The 14724-nt window shown below is 34.9% G+C and overlaps 1 protein-coding gene across 3 annotated transcripts in view; it reads right to left on the minus strand.

Moving 5' to 3' along the window:
* The window catches only part of PCSK5 (proprotein convertase subtilisin/kexin type 5), a 457855-nt gene that overhangs the window by 290727 nt on the left and 152404 nt on the right, over positions 1-14724 (minus strand). For all 3 annotated transcript variants that reach the window (XM_082470900.1, XM_082470899.1, XM_082470898.1), the window contains exons 6-7: positions 7617-7705; positions 4146-4318 (exon numbers count right to left, since the gene is read on the minus strand). In XM_082470900.1, the coding sequence (XP_082327026.1) occupies positions 4146-4318; positions 7617-7705 (262 nt within the window). The remainder of the gene's footprint in view (positions 1-4145; positions 4319-7616; positions 7706-14724) is intronic.

Below are 14724 nucleotides of genomic sequence, written 5' to 3' on the forward strand. Positions count from 1 at the left end.
AAACACATAAAAACCCTCTCATGCTGATCTTAACACATTTAAATGAGTCACCGCTGCTTTTCCATAATTAGATGTGCAATGCTAGGAGTCAGAATAATTTGTTCTTTTTAAGAGTTACTTCTTTTGTTACTGCCTTAACTCTAAAAGTAAATGGTCTGTTTTAAAACTGAAGTCCTTGTTTTCCCAGATTAAAACCTTGAAAGATCCTCAATGGAAAGTTGAATAAATTATGGTATCTCCATACTCCAAAAATTTTGAAAGAGTAAAATAAATGAGTCCTATCCTATGGATTGCCCCAGAAGGATACCCATGATACACTGTTAGGTGAAAACAGCAACATGCAAAGACATATGATCCCCATTTGGTATATGAATGTGCACAGGAGTATGGGAAGATGTAGTCCATACTCCTAGCAATGGTAATCTAGTTGGACAGGAAAATCTATTTTAATTTCATCATTATAGTAATGATCTACTGTAACAGGCATGGATTACTTTTATAATTAATGATGAGTATAGAATAAGTTTTTAAAAATTATTTATTTCTGAATATAATCTTTCTATATGTCTGAATAACTTTCTCAGATCATCTTGTTTCTAATCTTAGCTCTTTTTTCCTTCTACCAACGTACCACATTTGTATTTGTTTTATATATTAGACTTCCAGTTAAGATTTCCATTGAATGAAAGATTCACTAGCAATAATAAATTTGAAAACCATTGGTCCATGTCACCTGATTTAATGATAGCTACTGAATATAGGACATTCTCTCTCTATATATCCTCATGAGGCTATGTGTACTACTAACATAAATAGATTCATTTCAATGAGAAATTTCAGATTGCTCTTTATTATGTTAAGAGTCATACACATACAGTTGAAAATTAAATATGAACTAAGCATGACTGACTTAACTTAAATAACCATTGTACTGATGACACAGAGAGAAAGAATAGTAATGTGCAGCCCAAAGTTTTGGTAATGAAGTCACCAGATTACTGGTGATTAAAGGAAAATTCTACCCAACAACTTAGAACATTATCCTATAGTTTCAAAGGATTCTAATGTAGCTGAAAATTGATAGAGCTAGAAAAGTCTGAACCAAACCTAAATATAGTTAGAAAGTGCATACAGAACAAGTGCAGAAGCTTTCCCTCCAGTCTCTTTCAGAATAACCAGGAGACGGCTTAGCTCAGTCTTCTGATTAAAACCCTAACCCCAATCCCACAAAGGTGGAAGAATCATAATTATTTGTACTCCAGCTGCAATGTTACGTTAATCAACTGCATGCATTCCACTGTTTCAAATCTGGGCTGAATTTATAACAACCCTATGGTTAGCATAATTCGCAGTAAATTAAATTAAATTCAACAAACATTCACTGAGCACTCAGTAGAATTCAACGTACTTTACGGGTTTTGCAAAGCCCATAAAGGTGCATAGAGTACAAGCTCTGCTCTTCAAGAACTTACTATTTAGTGAAGAAGATAAATGCAAAACTAACTCTGACAGAGAGCACAATATGATAAAGACTATACATACCAGGAAGAATATAAAGTATAGGGAAAATAAGGTAGGGATCACATACACTAAATTCTAGCTTGGGCAGTGAGAAGGTTTCTGGGAAGAGGTAACAGTTTAACTGAAGTTTGATGGTCAAATAGGATTTGTCTGTTTAGTAGTAGGTCATGGGAAAGAGTCAAAGACCACATACTGTAGAGAAAGCAGTATGTGCCAATGGGTAGTAAGAGTGGAATATGCTTCACAGACACAGAAAACAAACCTATGGCTACCAAAGGGGAAAGGGAGGAGGTAGGGATAAACTAGGAGTAGAGGATTAACAGATACAAACTGCTATACAGAAAATAGATAAGCAACAGGATTTACTGCATAGCACAGGGGGCTATATTCAATATCTTGTAATAACCTATAATAGAAAATCTGAAAAATATATACCTAGCTGGATCATTTTACTGGACACCTGAAACTAACACAATATTGTAAATCAATTATACTTCAATTAAAAAAAAAAAAAGAGAGGGGTACGCTTACATTCCTAAAAAGAAAAAAGAGATGAGGAAGCAAAAAGAGGTTAGGCCCAGATCAACAATGGCCAAACATGAACATGATTAAAATGTATGTTTTAGACTCACAGATATAGAGAACAAACTAGTGGTTACCAGTCAGGAGAGGTAAGGGAGAGGGGCAATATAGGGGTAGGGATTAAGAGGTACAAACTATTAGGTATAAAATAAACTACAAGGACATACTGTACAACACAAGGAATATAGCCAATATTTTGTAATAACTATAAATGATTATAAACTTTAAAAATTGTGAATCACTATACTGTACACCTGTAATTTATATAATATTATATATTAACTATACTTCAATAAAAACTTTTTAAAAATAAATTTAAAAAATGTATGCTTTAAATCACCCAGTGGTACATTCACGAGTAAGAAAGAGAAAGGAGTTGCTTCCGGTGGAGTATTACAAGTATATAGCCCTTATTTTTAAATTTAATTTAAATAAGACAGGATTTCTCAAGATCTATAATTTGAAACAGATATTTTATTACATTAGATTATATGGTCAGTTTGGGGGAGAGGAGTGGTCAGTGAATTTTTTTAGTGAAATCAAGGAAAATGATGATGAATTAAGCTGCCTGGTTAGGGAATGTGGGAACAGAAAAATAATATTGTCCTGGGACAGAGGTGAAGCTAGGGAAGGGACTACACAAGGGAGATGCCCAGAAGGGCATTGTTGGATGATCTATCAACACCAATTGGAGCGTTTCAATATCTCCAATTCTCAGTCTCACAGTTTCAAGAATCTATATCTCCAAATCCAAAATTAACATATTGATGAATATTAATGATGTTAATATTAATAAATATTTCTTTTCAACAAATCTAAGCATCCAAATATACCTCTGTTCTCATCAGAGGAAACTCTCTAGCCCTTAGCTTATTTGCAGGACAACACACAATCCTGTCTACTGACTCAGCCTAGAGCTCCATGCATTCCTCTAGACGGGAGAATTGGAAACTCACTGTTTCAGAGGTGGCTTCATATGAAAATCATCACCAATCGACACAGTTTGAGCTGAGGTGCTTTTAAAATATACAAATAGCTCATGAGCTCTATGTCAAAAAAACAAACAACCCAATCAAAAAATGGGCAGAAGATCTAAATAGACATTTCTCCAAAGAAGACATACAGATCGCCAAAAAGCACATGAAAAAATGCTAAACATCACTAATTATCAGAGAAATGCAAATCAAAACCACAATGAAGTATCACTTCACACCAGTCAGAATGGCCATTATTAAAAAGTCTACAAATAAAAAATACTGGAGAGGGTGTGGAGAAAAGGGAACCCTTCTACACTGTTGGTGGGAATGTAAATTGGTGTAGCCACTATGGAAAACAATACGGAGGTTCCTCAGAAAACTAAAAATAGAGTTATCATATGATCCAGCAATCCCACTCCTGGGCGTATATCTGGAGAAAACCATAATCCGAAAGGATACATGCACCCCAATGTTCATTGCAGCACTATTCACAATAGTCAAGACATGGAAGCAACCTAAATGTCCACTAACAAAGGAATGGATAAAGAAGATGTGGTACATATATACAATGGAATATTACTCAGCCATCAAAAAGAATGAAATGCCATTTTCAGCAACATGGATAGACCTAGAGATTATCATAGTAAGTGAAGTAAGTCAGACAGAGAAAGACAAATATCATATGATATCACTCATATGTGGAATCTAATTTTTTAAAAAATGAAACAAATGAACTTATTTACAAAACAGAAACAGACTTACAGATATTGAAAACAAACTTCTGGTTACCAAAGGGGAAATGTGGGCGGGAGGGATAAATCAGGAGCTTGGGATAAACATACACACTACTATATACAAGATAGATAACCAACAAGGACCTACTGTGTAGCACAGGGAACTCTACTCAATATTCTGGGATAACCTATATGAGAAAAGAATCTAAAAAAGAATGAATATATGCGTATGTATAACTGAATCACTTTGCTGTACACCTGAAACTAACACAACATTGTGAATCAACTATACTCCAGGAAAATAAAAACAAAACCAAAAAAAACCACCTACCATTCTAACACCGTTTTCAAAGGCTTGCCGGGTGAGTGGAGCTGGCCCATCCACGGTCTTGCCATCATCATCCGGGCCCCAGCTCGCACTGTAAATGTGCACATGCTGAGGATTGAAGCTAACTGATTTTGCTTCAACCATATCCGTGACATCTCCATCCAGCATTCGAACTCCTGTAAGACAGAGAGGGGAAGTAACTCTATCAGAAGCTTCACCCAAACAGACCAAGATATATTTCAATTGCAGCATTTTTTTTTTAAGGAAAGAATAACCTTTAAATCAACACTTAAGTCAGCATATGTTCCTCAGAAAAGGATAGTGCAAGACTTTTCTGAAGCTTTCTTGGGGGGAAAGGAAGTTACATTGCATGTAGAAGAGCAAAACTTGTTTAAAAACTTTTTTAGCCATTGTTCTCTTTTTCTAAGTTTCCACATTCTTTCCCTTCTCTTTATCTCTCTCTTAAGGGATATCTTTGTCTCTGGACAAAGGGAGCCTCAAGCAATCCATCTTCCCTAAACTTCTCTTCATTAGGTACCTTGTGCTCTTAATTGGTATAAAACATTCTAACCTCAGCAGTCTTAGAAACTTGGAAAGTTGCCAAGTTAAGTGGTCCAATTTCCTCCATATTTAATATTATCTCCTAATCTGAAATACTGATGTGAACTTAATATATTACTTCTTTGCCAAGTTATTATAAGTCAAATAATAAATGAGAATGCCCTCTGTGCATGTAACACATCAAATAATTCTCAGAGGGTTTTGGCAATGTTTAGTCATTAATCTTCATGTAAGTATTCCCACCAGACAGATAGGAATTTATTATTAACCTTAATTTGCAAAAATAGACACTAAGATACTAAAAAAAAGTTGTCAAATACAAAGCTTTCTTTTCATTTTACAGACACGCAATAACAACAAAACACCTAATAAGTAAACATACCTTTCCTTCAGCTGAAGCTAAATACCATCACTGAGACATTGTATTATTTTAAAATTATGTCCTTATAGCCCAAATTTACTCCTTAGGAAAATGTTGTTATCTAGTAGGATTTCAACTTTCTTTGATTACCAATAAATGAGGATTAAATAATAAAACCCTAAATCAGGCAGCTTTAGAGGCTATGTGGTTTGAGGTGGGAATTCTGGTGGAATATAAAAATATTCTTGAAGGAACCATATCTTCTTTGTGCTTTTAAAAAAATGTTTAACTTTTAACTATAAAATCACAAACACAGAAAAGCAGAAAAAATGACAATGAACCCGGATATAGCCAGGACTCAACAACTGTTAACATTTTGCCACATTTTCTTCGTCTAAAAATATAAATATTAGGCTAAACCATTTTAAATTACATGACAGATATGACACTCTATCCTTTAATATTTTTTCCAAAAAAAGGGGGAAACAAACACCCACTCTACCTTAAATTTCCCCAAAGCATCCCTAAAGACGTTGCATTTGGCTGCTGTATCTCTTGACTGTCTTTTCTTCTAGACTTGCGTATTTTTAAAGGAGATGTATAGAAACAGGTGATGCGGAGAACAAAGGTTTTGAACAAGTCCATTTAAAAATTATGGAATGTAAAGCATACTTAGAAAGCTTTTCAGCAGTTTATTTTGTGGGAGGAAAATGCCCAGCAGGATGCTCTGCCCATACTGGGTCCTCAGCAGCCATTGGTTTGTTTTAATTTGACATGAATATTCAAAACTCATCTGCATGGTTTTTACCAAATAAAGACGAAATATTTCATATTCTTACTTCTATTTAAAAGCATAAAATGTAACTATTTTACCACTACAGGGAGGTCTGAAATAATCCCATCAGTATGTCTAAACACGGGAGTGTCTACACAGCACCTGAATTCAGTTTCTACACCATGAAATTTAGGTGACGTCCATGAAAACATGCTTGATAAAATCATATCTAGAGCATAATATTAATTTTCTGACCAAAAATTGGTAAGAATTTTATTTTCTCAAGTTTAAAAAATGAAAGGTTACATTTTCTTCATTTAACTAACTGCAAGCCTTCATGCCTTGGGTCTGAGGGGTTAAGTTTATAATTTAGAATGTTCTTGCTTTTAGGATGAAAGAATATTTGTCAGGCATTGCCATTCATTCATTTTTCTAGAGGTCTTGTTTAGCTAGGTCAGCAGTTTATCTGTGACTTCACAAGTTCACAAGTTCATCCCTTCCTTCCCTCAAGGTCAGAAGTGCTGGGTTAGTACTGAATAGTAATGATCGGGACCTGGGTGTGTGTCTGTGTATGTGAGTGTGTGTGTGCTGGACAGCAAGTAGGGTTGACTGGACAGCCAGTGTAGTCATCTAACTATCCTGAGGAGAGGAGGGGCCTCCAGCACCCTCACGATTCTTCAGAGGATGTCTGTCTCCTTTCCATAACACCTCCATGAACCTTGCCCTTGATACCCAGCAGATGCTCTCAGAGTACTGCTAATTACTGGTTAATAAGCTGCCATCCTCTAGGAATCCCGGGTGAAATGAAGGAAAGAAAGAGGTCTAATTTACTGACGACTGACACAAAAGACAGTCTCAGAAAACCTTTTCTTAGCACCGTCATTATATACCCCAATTATTTCATGTTATAAGAGATCTACATTAACCTAAGAAAGGACTATCATTTTTATTTTTTACATCCAACTCTGTTTACCATTTGGAAACAAATAGTATATTGGAAACAAGGATGTCAGCCTGGTTCCAGGAGCCTCATCTTATGAAACCCTTCAGGAGACGCTTCGAGGAACACCTTCAAAGCCAGTAGGATCTATACCATCTCTTACAATGTTTTCTTCCCATTTGTGTGTGGCTGTGGCACCAGGCTATACTAAAAAAGATGATTACAAATGGGAAAGTAAGAGTTTGCTTTTATTAATATCTGAATTTACACTGCTTTGGTTGGTCCTTGTAGTAAGTATATGTATATTTGAGCTTGTGTATGTGTGTGTGTATATATATATATCTATAACCTGCAATTATTAATGGTAATAGTATTACTATACTCTGGGACTACAAAAGGAGATTCTACTATTTACCTTTTAATCACAATTAAAAGGAACTTTTTGTAAAGCCTATGGGAAAGAAAAAAAATATTTTCTGCTTTGACAGAATTTCAAAATGCTTCTTTCCATAGAGATATTATGGCCTGGTGTTTATATCCTTAGTTCTTTCTGACCCAGGCACCAATTGTACAATTTGGTATAGTTGCTAATGACCCCATCTTCGTTATTGGACAACCTTTTCTCATTCCTATTTAAAGAAAGAAATGTCTGTGTTTGCAACGCTTTAGGGGGGCTGCTTAATAACACAGGTTAACACGGTCATTTTGCTGTCAGCAGTAGTTGAACTCTATTATGCAAACATATGCCTGTCTTTAGTTCAGAAAAGGGTTCTGAAAACCAGTTAGGGTGAGAGCTCTTGGCTTGTTTCTACATCCACTCGTGTCTGTTTCCCATACCTCCGATCCTGGCGTTGAAAGCAATGCCGACTGTGCAGTGAGAGTTGTTTGCCGCGGCGGCCACTTCTCCAGCACAGCGGGTCCCGTGCCTGCAGGGAGAACACACACACTTTCTAAAGGAAGACACCTCATTCTCCCAAACTCAACACACCCTCGATACCACTCAGACTTCAAAGTGGTGAAGAATATAGCAAGCTGTGGGTGTTTCTGGAACTTCTTACCCAAGTAGCACTAAGTCTTCCCATGGCAAACTTTTAGCACTTAATTACATTCTGTTTTGGATTACATTCTTGTATGCTTATTTTTGATATCTTGCTTTCCCAACCAGAAAATCTCCTTGAAGGCTAAAATCAAGTTGTATGTTCCTTTGGATTCTCTGAACTTTCGATGTCCAATATGGTAAACACCAGCCACATACGGCTAATGGGTACCTGAAATATGGTTAGTGTGACCACATCTTAATTTTTAATTTTAATTAAATTTAAAAACTAGTACTCAATTCATTTATTAGAAAATTTAAGAATGTGGGTATGAGAAACTACTTTTTAAACAGGAAATTAAAATATACATCAAGGATCTCCAAAGAAAATTCATCATCTAAGATGGGATTGCTGTAAATACACACTGGATTTCAAAGATCTTATGTGAAAAGACAACATAAAATAATGCCTTAGTAGTTATTTTATATCAATTACATGTTGATATATTGTACTTAATAAAATATATTATCAAAACCTATTTTACCTGTTTGTGTTCACCTTTTTACTGCTTTTTTAAGATGTGGCTGCCAGAAAAGTACAAAATTTTTCTGAAAGATATTCCTTGTTATCTCTCACCACAATAACTTAGTTCTTTAATCAGAAAAATCATTTAGCTGAAAGGACTTCTAAGATCTTATCCAAGGATGGCAAAGAAGCATCAAGTGCAAAGGACAATCTGTTTAGAAATGGTGGCGTAATACCATGTGTGCTGAGACCAATTCTAAGGCACGGCTGAGCCCAGAGAAAGAAGGCGAGGACTGACGACTAATGCTTGCCCTGGATACAGGAGGGGGACGTGACAACCACTGTGGTGTATTTCTGTGCTAATGAAGTCAATGCTCACCTCCCTTCCCACATTTTTAGAGATGAGGGCACTTAAGGAGGCCCTGAGATGTAAAGAGATCTGTCAAAAATAGCCCAACAGTGACTAAAACTCAGGACCCCAAATTCTGTTCTGGTACTTTTTATTTTACAGCATATTCTACACACTCATCATGGGATATAACTACTGTCTGTGCAACTATAAACAAGTAGTTGCTTACAACTGATAGGTACACACCAGTTTACACAAAAGAGATATATCCTGCTTTTTCCACTTAGTAATATCATGCATCTCTTTTTATGTAAAAATTAACCTATATCATTTAAATGGTTACTATTATTCTTATATAATCTTTTATATTTATATAGAAATGGCATATACCTATATACATATACCTATATATGTGTGTGTGTATATATATATATATATATACACACACACACACACACACACACATACACACGTGCATCATAATCTTTATTTCTGGAAATTTACCCATTTTTTCACTAGTATTAATGAGGCTACAAAGAACAGTTTTGTATATACAAAATTTTATATACCTCGGGACAAATTTCTAGAAGTGGAATTACTGGATCAAAGAGTACAGGATATACTGTCACATTGTCAACAGAAGATAAAAGTAGTATAACCGAACCTCATAAAAACTGCAAGACTGATAAATAGTACTACAAAACACCAAATTTTAATTCATGACCAAAAAAGACAGGCCATAAGCCAAGTTGAATGACAATATGAAGAACGGAGAAAATATCTGGACGAACCCCTGTGTACGTAAACCCCTATGTATGAGTTTTCAATCTTTTTCATCCTTACCAAGCAGACTTGAAAAATATTATCTCATTGTTGCTTCCCTCTTTATCCCTTCTGATTACATTTGATGTTGTACAGCTTTTCAAATATTTATTAGCTATTTCTATTTCTTGCTTTCTGAATAACCTCTTCATGCTTTTTGCCCAAATCACTTATCGCCTTTCCATCATACCTGTTGCAAATATACTTCCAAATGCTTTATTTGGAACGTAACAATCTTATTTATGGCACTTTTAGGTTGTCACACATAGTTATTTAATTTTAATGTACTCATAATTATCTTGCCCTCTGATATTTGGTTATACACTTTAATCATCAGAAAAAATGATCTCTTTTTTAAAAAAAATATTTTTGTAAGCCCCAAGCTAAACTACTAATTTCCCCTGAGCATAGTAATTATTTACTATGAATCTTCATTAGCCTCTTACTGCATATTACTTCATGGTGTAGGTTTTTATTCAAATGTCAAATTCCCTTTATGAGTCTACTGTTTTTATACTTCATTGGCTCTATTATTATTATTTTTTTCTATTATTAATTAATGCAAGTTCTACAGGATCATAAGGACCTATGCTTTTAATTCGGCTCTGGTTTATTCTTTGGCCCATGGGTTATTTAGAAGTATGATTTAAATTTTTCAAATGTATGCAGGTGTTATGTTTTTTATATCGATCAATAACTTGATTACCTTATGATAAAAGAATATAGTTTTTATGAAGCAATCATTTGAATTTTGTGAGCTCATAAAATGGTGAAGCATATGATCAACTTTTATAAATGTTCCATGTGCCTGAAAGGATGTGTATTCTCCAATTGTTCCATATAAGTCCATTATGTCAAGCTTGTTCATTATATTGTGGATCTGTTAATGTTCTTTGCAGTTCTATCAACTTTTATTGTATTTAGAAAGGAATTATCAAGTCTTTCTAGTGAAACAAACTGTTTATGAATATGTAGTAACACTGTGGTTCTTGCAATAAAAATTAAAGATATCTGGTTAATATTTAAATTATAAACCACTTGATCCTTTTAGTTTCAAATATTCTGTGTTCATATTAGTTTGCCTCATAAGTAGAATATAATTATGTTTTTTTGAAGCTAGGCTATCTTTGTCTTTGACTCAAGAGTCAGTCCATTTACAGTGTCTATATATTCATATATTCACATTCATTTCTGTATTTTTTCCCTGTACTAATTTGGATGTTATATTCTATTATTGAATGGTTATCCTAGATATTTGATAATAGATAGCTAAGATCACAAACACTAAAGTTATTAATCCTTTTTTCACCTTTTCCCAAACAATGCAGACTTTAGAATGTTTTAACTGATTATCCACCTCTTGACATGATCCCCCCATAATTATAGTTATACACTGGATTTTTTAACTCTAGAAATCACCCATTACTGTTCTAGTTTAAACAATCAATGTTTGTTTAGATTTACATTCTTTGCTCTGTTTATTTTTGTAGCTCTTATTTCCTTCTGGGATCACTGATTTCTTTCTGAAGAACATTCAACATTCTTTTGGTAGCCTCAGAAAATGACTTTATTTTACCATTGTTCTTAAAAACTAATTTTGCTGGATATACAATCCTAGACTAACAGCACTTCAAAGATGCCATTCCACCAATTTTTAGCTTCCATTGTTTCTGGTGAGAAATCAGCCATCTGGCAATCTAGTTCTCTCTGGATGCTTTTCAGATCTTTGTCTTTTCTATTCTGCAGGTTCATGAAGATTTTGTATGTATGTATTTTTAAAAATTCTTTCTTGGAATTCCTAAGCCTGCAGTTTAATATTTAAATCTTCAGAAGTCTTAGCTAGTACCTTTGTATGCTAGTACCTTGATGCACTGCTTTTACATCATTCTATGGTTACTCCTATCAGAATCCCCGTTAAGCATATATTAGACCTTTTCACGCTATCTTAATCTTCAATCTCACCTTCAGGCTTCCCCCATCCTTCTCTCTCTCAGCTGTGTTCTGTGTAACCTGCTCAGTCCTATACTTCACTTATCCTATCTTCGGCCATGACCAACCTGCTATTTAGTCCATTCATTGCATTCTTCTTTTCAGTTATTTATATGTTTTACTTTTTAAAGTTCTTTTGTCAAGTCCACCCAGTTAATTTGGATAGTCAATTTTTCTTAAAAATGCTTTTCAATATTTATTTCTTGATGCATATGAATTATATATAATAATTCTAAATAGGTGAATCTAATTCTGCTCTTCTTTTTTTCTACTGGCTTGTTTTCATGGTGATGTTTCCCCCATGTAGTTGGTGAATTGTCAAATTAGGAGATCATGTTGTTTAGGCTTTTATCTTTGTGAACTCCTTGAGGATGGTATGGAAAACTCATTGTTTTAAAGAAGATTTAAATTCACTTCTAACACATATTTTGGGCTACACCAACCAAGACCTGTTCCACCAAATTAAAAATGTGGGCCATACAAGTAATATGAATTATAGGTGCAAATTCCACAAGAGAAGTTAGTTATTCTCCAAGGTAGTTATTTATTTATCCTCTTGCCCTATCTATCACCCAGGGAGAGAAAGTCAAATACATCCTCTGTCTCTCTGTGTAGGTTTTCTTTTTCTATAGTTATTGCACTGAAGATAGTACCTCAGGGGTTCCATTTTATGCAGAAAGCTTCTCTCACCCTTTGGACCAAGACCTTGTCTCCTGCCATCTCTGGACTTTTAAAAATCCATCTCCAGTCTGGCTGGGATTGGTTGCTCACCCTGGGAAATGCCTAGTGTCCACCTGTTGCCCACGTAGTTGATAAATTTGCACTTTCTCAGAGAAATACTCTGGTAACCCATTAGCTCAACCATGCACTGAAAAGTTCTTTAATATTTTCCCATGAGTTTTAGATATACTGTGGTAGGAGAGATTTAATTGAATATCTGTTCTACCATATTACTAAAAAACAGAAGTAACATGGTTCTGTATTTCTAAAATGCAGTAAAGCCTTGCACATATTATGTGCATCATTAATGTACAGTGAATGTTTGTAAGTGAAGAACAGAGTGACTATTTTGTTTATAAAAACATTTCTTGCAAAGATTTCTGTACAGGGCTCTACATCATAATATATGGACAATTTGGGGGAGACAAGGAAGTTATACTCTACTGTTGACACATATATTTTAAATATCAGTTAAATCATATATTGCAGCATACTGTAATTGAGGGTCCAAACTGCCAGCTCAACTACACTTAAACAGCCCACTCTTCAGATGACAATGATCATTACTCCAAGTAAAGTACTAGTCATCTTTTTTATTTTTATATCCTAGTTGGACTCTGTCTTGACATGGATTTTAAATAGATCATAGAACAATGGGTATCATCATGACTTATTTAAGTACGTGAACATGATTCAATTTCTTCCTTCTCCCAAGGAACAAAGGGTGGTCAGCAAAAAGTATACTCATGATGTCAATAAATATGAAAGTCACAAAACAGACAAAAGTCTGCTTTTCAGTTGTATTTTTCTTCAGAGATGACAGATTATGAGCATGTAAAGTATTTTCAGCATAAGAAGAAAATTTTAGTAGATTTTAGTCCAGAAAACAATATACTCATTAGATTATGTTCTGACCCACACGCACCTAAATGCGAACTTTACTAGCCACGTCCCATGTAATGTCCCTTGGAAATGAGTCACCTGTTTAGCTTTCTTGCATATGTTCACAATATTACTAAGACACATATTTTCTGAGACTTCTAGAAGATAACCCAATTATGTAAATTATAAGGATATATAAACCAGTGACTTAAATTGGACATCATCTAAAATAAAGCACATGTAGACAAACTAAGACTTAAAAATGCATCACTTCTCTGAATCTCTTAAGGGCATTGCTGCCAGGGCCCCTAGTAAGTGTAAAACATTGTATTATATAATTTTTGAATAAACCATTTGGCCTAAAGAGCATTTTGATTTAAAAATCATGTCTGTCTTTGTCCGATGGCTTTTTCTTCCTCAGAAAAAAAAATTTTTTTTTTGTCATCTGCTACATTACCTATTCCCAACAAGAAACCACTGCAATTACAGGTCTCAACAAGTTTTACCTTGGCTATCCGATTGAAAAGATGGAAAATCAGATCAGAGAATGCCTGTTAACTCATTTCTATAATATTGTGAACACAAACAAGTTAGGTGAAGTTAGTCTAGTGTATAAATTTGTGAGGTCTACTAAATCTTGCTAGGTAGTAAAATACCGCCTTTACTCCTTCGTTTGCTTTCTCCCAGTCCTCTAGTCACACTGCTTTGTGAACTTCTTTTTATTTCACATGAGTTAGCGGGGATGGAAATATTAACTCATTTGAGATTTACGATGGATCTGAAAACAAGATGTGAATGAGCTCAGCAATGAACCAGAGACATCAGGACACATGCAAGAGGTCTCCCGTTAGTTATCACGACATTGCTTGAAAGTCAAACTTATACTTGTATGGAATCAAGCAATGGCAAGTTGGAGAAAGACTACTTTCTATTTCATTTCTTTCTTGGAACAAACATCTTCAGCTGTTCGTGGATTCTGGCTCCCCCTCTCACTGTTTCTATTCCCTTCTGACATCTGATGTGCCCATTCTCCTTGGCATGTTTTGATTCTGTTTGAATCTGAGTGAAAACCTTCCATCTGAGTCTACTTCAAAAGCCCCCTTAGAAGGGGAGAGGGGAGCAAGAAATAGTGATGTGTTTGAGGTGTTCTCCAATATATCACTCAGAGCGGCTGTTTCTGACTGCTTGTGTTGTTCTTGATAATATTACCACTTTATATCATACTCTCCACTTCTCAAAGTATTTTAACCTCATCTGATTCTCACTTCAACCCTGTGATGTAAGCAAAACAGACATTACTTCTCTTACTTTACAAGTGAGAAAATTTAGTCAGTAAGACAGTGATTGGAAGGTATAAACTGTGACAGGGCAAAGACTAGATCTGGGTCTCCTGGGTCCTTTTCTAAAGGCTTTTCACTCTTCCAGCAAGACTCACAAGGGCCCACATTCCTAAGTCTTTGAATGATTGCCAAGATTTCCTGACTTCTTTGCCTGCTACCCTACTTATTTTGTGAGGCAGAGGCAACTTTATTTCCTCATTACTATTGATGACAGCATATTTGACAATATCTTTTATAGAATCCCCATGATAATTTATTCAACTTGAGTTATAAGGAGGAAA

This window comes from Balaenoptera physalus (assembly GCF_965194825.1).
Source record: "Balaenoptera physalus genome assembly, chromosome: 7".
Taxonomy (NCBI): domain Eukaryota; kingdom Metazoa; phylum Chordata; class Mammalia; order Artiodactyla; family Balaenopteridae; genus Balaenoptera; species Balaenoptera physalus.